The 4,783-nt window shown below is 40.6% G+C and overlaps 1 protein-coding gene across 1 annotated transcript in view; it reads left to right on the top strand.

The window, feature by feature from the left end:
- The first annotated feature begins 1,049 nt into the window (after positions 1 to 1,049).
- Positions 1,050 to 4,783, top strand: part of DNASE2B (deoxyribonuclease 2 beta) — a 13,659-nt gene continuing 9,925 nt past the window's right edge. Inside the window, 2 exon segments of the mRNA XM_011355565.1 lie at positions 1,050 to 1,159; positions 4,052 to 4,229. Coding sequence (XP_011353867.1) covers positions 1,050 to 1,159; positions 4,052 to 4,229 — 288 coding nt within the window.

Below are 4,783 nucleotides of genomic sequence, written 5' to 3' on the forward strand. Positions count from 1 at the left end.
ACCCATAATATTGATAAGATTTGCAAGGGTCCAGTCTGGTCTGAATTCCTATGTGACTCTGACCTGAATCCATAATTACAGGGACGGATCAGAGCCATGATTTCTGGGCATGAAGTAAACTTCTATTCATTATAACAGCATCTTTAATAATTGATTCAAAAGCATCATGCACTTAAATTCTTTTCATATGCCTATCTATCCCTCCCCTCCTCCAAAAAAAGAATGGCCTCACCTTTTTATAGTCGTTATGGTAATGGGCCATTTTCTCTTGGTCTTTCAATTCAGATTCAGTTTCAAGAATGAGAAAGGATAGTTTCAGCAAAACTGATGTTTGTAACATTTTTTATTTAACCTGAAGAGTGAGCGGTCAATATGTTTACCTGATTTCATCACAGCCAACTGGACATCAAGACCTCTTTAAAGTAAAGCACCATGTTAAGTGACTAAAACTAGGAGGTGGAGAGGATATGTAAACATCTTTAGTAAAATACAACTGAATTTACTCTTATTTTGAAGCAACCTTTTGCAGTATCCTTTAGGGACAGTTTCCTTAAGATAAAGACTGTTACAAGTGATAGATCCCAATTATTACTAAGCCATAAGGCTTTATCATTTCTGTTTAATGTGTGAATCAAAGGCATTTGCTCTCAATCATGGAAAGACAATCATGAGGAAAAATACGTGAAATATATTTAATTCAACATCTACTTACCAACATGAAATTCTCATCTACTGAACTTCATACTACATAATATTAACTCCAAAGGGTTAACAACATATCACTTTTTTCTCTCTAGAACTTTTTGATGACTTTGCAAACCAGTCAACAATTCAGCACAAAGGCATCAGAGTCACGCTGACGTGTTGTGACAGAATCACAGGATCGCACGGGATTGATCCCATTCTGAAAATGCCTGAACCCCGAACAGCAGAGGAAAATGGAATCAAATGTCAGAGCCGGCATAGCCTGAGAGAGACTTGAAACTCAGACTCCACCAATCTATGGGGAAAGTTTCCTGCTGTGGCATGAAATAAAGGTAACATAGAAAATGACAGCAAGACTTCAAAGAACAACGCTTGCTTTGCTTTTCCTTGGCCTCTTTGGGGTCCCGGAGGCGACAATATCTTGCAGAAATGAAGAAGGCGAAGCTGTGGATTGGTAGGTAAATGAAATAAAAAGATCAGTGCATGCAAATAGAAAGCCAGAGTATCAGAAGCAAACTTATTTACTGTGAAGTTCCAAAAAAAGACTTCCACCTTAACTCTCTGCTTAAAGTGAACAGAAATTAAAGTGTGTAAGTGGGCCACTTATCCAGATGGGGTAAGCTTCTGCGTGAGGGAGCTTCCCCGTGAGAAAGAGCTGAGCAGCCCCTGTAGGCATGATGCACTGCTCTCAGTGGGGCAAGACCGGTGGCCACAGATGTGGGGTAGAACTGACAACTTCTCTCGGTCGGCAATTTTCTTTCATTGCATTGTGTCTTTCCTAACAGAACACTTCCAACATTTTTTGAGAGACTGACAAAGGAGAAATGGCAGATTATTATTTTTCTGATACTGGAGCTTACGCTCCTCCTTAGGACAATGAGAAAGAAGGGTGATCATACACAGCATTGTTTGGTCAACCTCGTTTATTAGGCAGCTCTTGGAGTATGAGGTGTTCACTGGCCTCTTGCACAGCGTTAAAGAGACTAAACAGAGCATTGCATCATAGTCATAGATTCTCCTAAAGCTTTGATCACCTTTTTGTTCTTTAATTAGGGTATTTTGATTTGCCATTATAATCAGCGTCAAGCTTTGTGTAAACTAGAGAACACAGGCATACTCACTCAGCCTCTCAGTAAACAGTTACTGAGCTCATATCAGGCCCTGTGCTGAGTTTTAAAAATATAAATATGAGCAGAACATATTTTTTACGTCTTAAGGAGCTCCTAGTTATGCAGTAAGGGCATAGATGGGGCATTGGGGAGCATAGAGCCCAAAAAGTTTCTCTGAGAAAGTTTTGAGCTAATTTTTAAGAATGAATACGAGTTAGTTAGAAAACCAACAGAGATGCAAAAGCATCTCAGGCCAGTGAAGGAGCAATGAGGAGGTCCAGAGGCAAGAAGTAATGGGGTGAGTTTGAAGCAGTTCATTATTGCTGGCTCCTCAGGAGAATGTGAGGAAATGGCAAGAGTTGAGCTTAGAGAGATAGATGAGAGTCAGGTCATGAAGGCCTTCTGAAGGGAGCTACTGAAGGACTTCAGGCAGGGATGTATTGTGGTCAGATTTGCATTTTAGAAAGCTCCTTGGCATTAGTGTGAAGGCTGGCTAGCCGGGGACCAGTCTAGAGTCGTGGAGACCAATAGGACTTTTGTAGCATTACAGGTGAGAAGAGGTGTGAACCCAAGTTAGAGAAGTGGTGGTGGAAACACAGAGGAAGAAACACTCTGAGAAGACTTGGTAATGGACGGGCTGAGCATTGTAGGAACGAGGGAGAAGTTAAGAAAACTTTCAGATTATTGGCTTCTGCGACTGTAGGATGTGTTCTCTAACAGCAGAGGATGAGGAAATTTGGAACAAAATATCATAAAGTTGATTGCAAAAATATGAAGTTGAAAGTCTTTGGCCTGAGCATAGAGATCTCGATTAGAAATTGATTTGAGAATCTTCAGTGTATAATTGGAAATAGTCACCCAGGAAAAATATTTAAAAGCATTAATTCTCAACTGGTGTGCCACGGCACACTGATAGTTCACACCCCCTTCACTGGTGAGTCACCAAATAGTGATAAGTATAAGTATAAAAAATGTATTTTTGCCACAACTGAATGGACATGTTACCTAGCAATATCCATCAGAAGATGCTCAGCTGAGCAGACAGTGAGACACAGTCTCAAACTGCTACATTTTATTGTGAGACTTAAAGGGCAGAGTAACATCATGTCAGCACCAAAGAATAATTTCTTCCTTCCTGTCACATGTGGGGACCTTGCCCTTAGAGTGAGAAAGCATGGGAAGGGCAGGAAAGAGTTTACTTAAATAGAAGCATTAGATTAAAGAGAACCAAGTAAAGAGTGAGAAGCTTTTATAGGCAGTTGAGACACTGTTGTGTGGTAATAGCGAATGCATTATAATGTTTGCTTCACTGCGAATGTTTTGAGGGTTAATTGTGGAGTTTGTGCTATTAGAGAGTACTTGGCTAGACAAGTACTCTCACGCAGAAGCTTACCCTATCTGGATTTTGCCTTCAGGGAACTTTCAGCAATGTTTGGAGACATTTTTGATTGGCACAATTAGGACGTACTGCTAGCATTTAATAAGTGGAGGCCAATGCACAAGACAGTCCCTCACAACAAAAAATGGTCTGCCCCAAAATGTGAATAGGGTACCTGGAGAAACCCCCAGCTAAATGATCGAAAAATGCCTGAGTGCTATGTGGGCCCATCACCTCTTCTCCCTGTGTGATACCCAAAGGAGATATACAAACAGAAGACAATAGTAAAGGAAAACAAAGTGTCCACATAATTAGTTGACCTTGGCCCTGAATCTTCAAAGTAGAGCATTCTGAGAAACTGAGCTGAAGAATGTGGCTTAGGCCAGAGGCTCAAGAAATCTTCCATCTACCTGGAAGCACCATCCCAAATCTCAGACCCAGCCAGCTAGTTGCAAACATGAACATGCCAAGCACTTAGGGCAGAAGAGATAAATGTAATGAAAACCTCTCCAGTCCAGGCCTTGGCTTTGGCCTTCTCCCCACTTTAGCCATATGGACTGTGGAAACAACAAAATGAGGCACTCTCGATGTACATAGACTTCCACTACAGGGACCCTACCCACCAGGCCAGTTAATGTCTTACAATAAATCCAATCGGATTTGCATTTCCTTATCTGGAAATGAGCAATAATGAGGGTGGAGGAAAACAGTCAAAGAGCTTGACCTCATCTCTTTCATTAGATGTAGAGGCCTTTTGTGAAACTTAAGTGAAACGATATATTTAAGTGCTTAACACTGTGACTGTCACCAGGGAAGCAGTCAATAAATGTTAGTAATTCATAATTATCTCTTTTGTTAGGTTTACCTTTTATAAGTTACCTAAAAGACAAGACAAGGAAAGTAGAAAGACTGGGTTAGAGTATCTATACCTAGACTCTACAACCAGAAGCTGGAGGAGGAGTAAGCAATTAATAAATACCACCAAGAGTGTTTTGGGAAGGACCTTAGAACAGCTGTATGAAGCATATGCCTCCAAGGTATGTTATAGTTAATTATTAATTAAATCATATAAAATACGTAAAATAGAATCCAAAGCTTCCAAAAGATTTTAACCACTCACCTACTCAACCCCCAATCCTAGCAATGTGAAGTAAACTAGCCCAGAATCTGAACCAATCTGAGTGAGAGCCTGGGAAATATGTCATCAGACTCTACAGCAAAGCCAATTTATTGGTACATTTGGCACCATGTCCAACAGTATCACTGGGGGAGATGTGAACTAATTACATATTGAAGTGTTCAGGTGCCAGATTCTCCTAATTTGCTCAGTACTTGCTATCTTATCCCTCTAATGAAAATATTTACAATGAAATACAGATCTGCGATCCATATGCCATGAGTCGTGGGTTGTTTATGCCATAGCGGTGATGAGTGGTGGTGACATAAGTAAAGGGTCTCACTCAGTCTTCCTTTTAATTAATCTTTCTCAAAATGGTAGATTGAGAGCTAGGACTCTAGTCCAAGACCCTAGAACTATCTTGCCTGAATGGAGATTAAACCTGCTCTCTGGACTCCATCAGGCAATGAGCTA

The sequence above is a fragment of the Pteropus vampyrus genome, unplaced genomic scaffold (genome assembly GCF_000151845.1).
Source record: "Pteropus vampyrus isolate Shadow unplaced genomic scaffold, Pvam_2.0 Scaffold22, whole genome shotgun sequence".
NCBI lineage: Eukaryota > Metazoa > Chordata > Mammalia > Chiroptera > Pteropodidae > Pteropus > Pteropus vampyrus.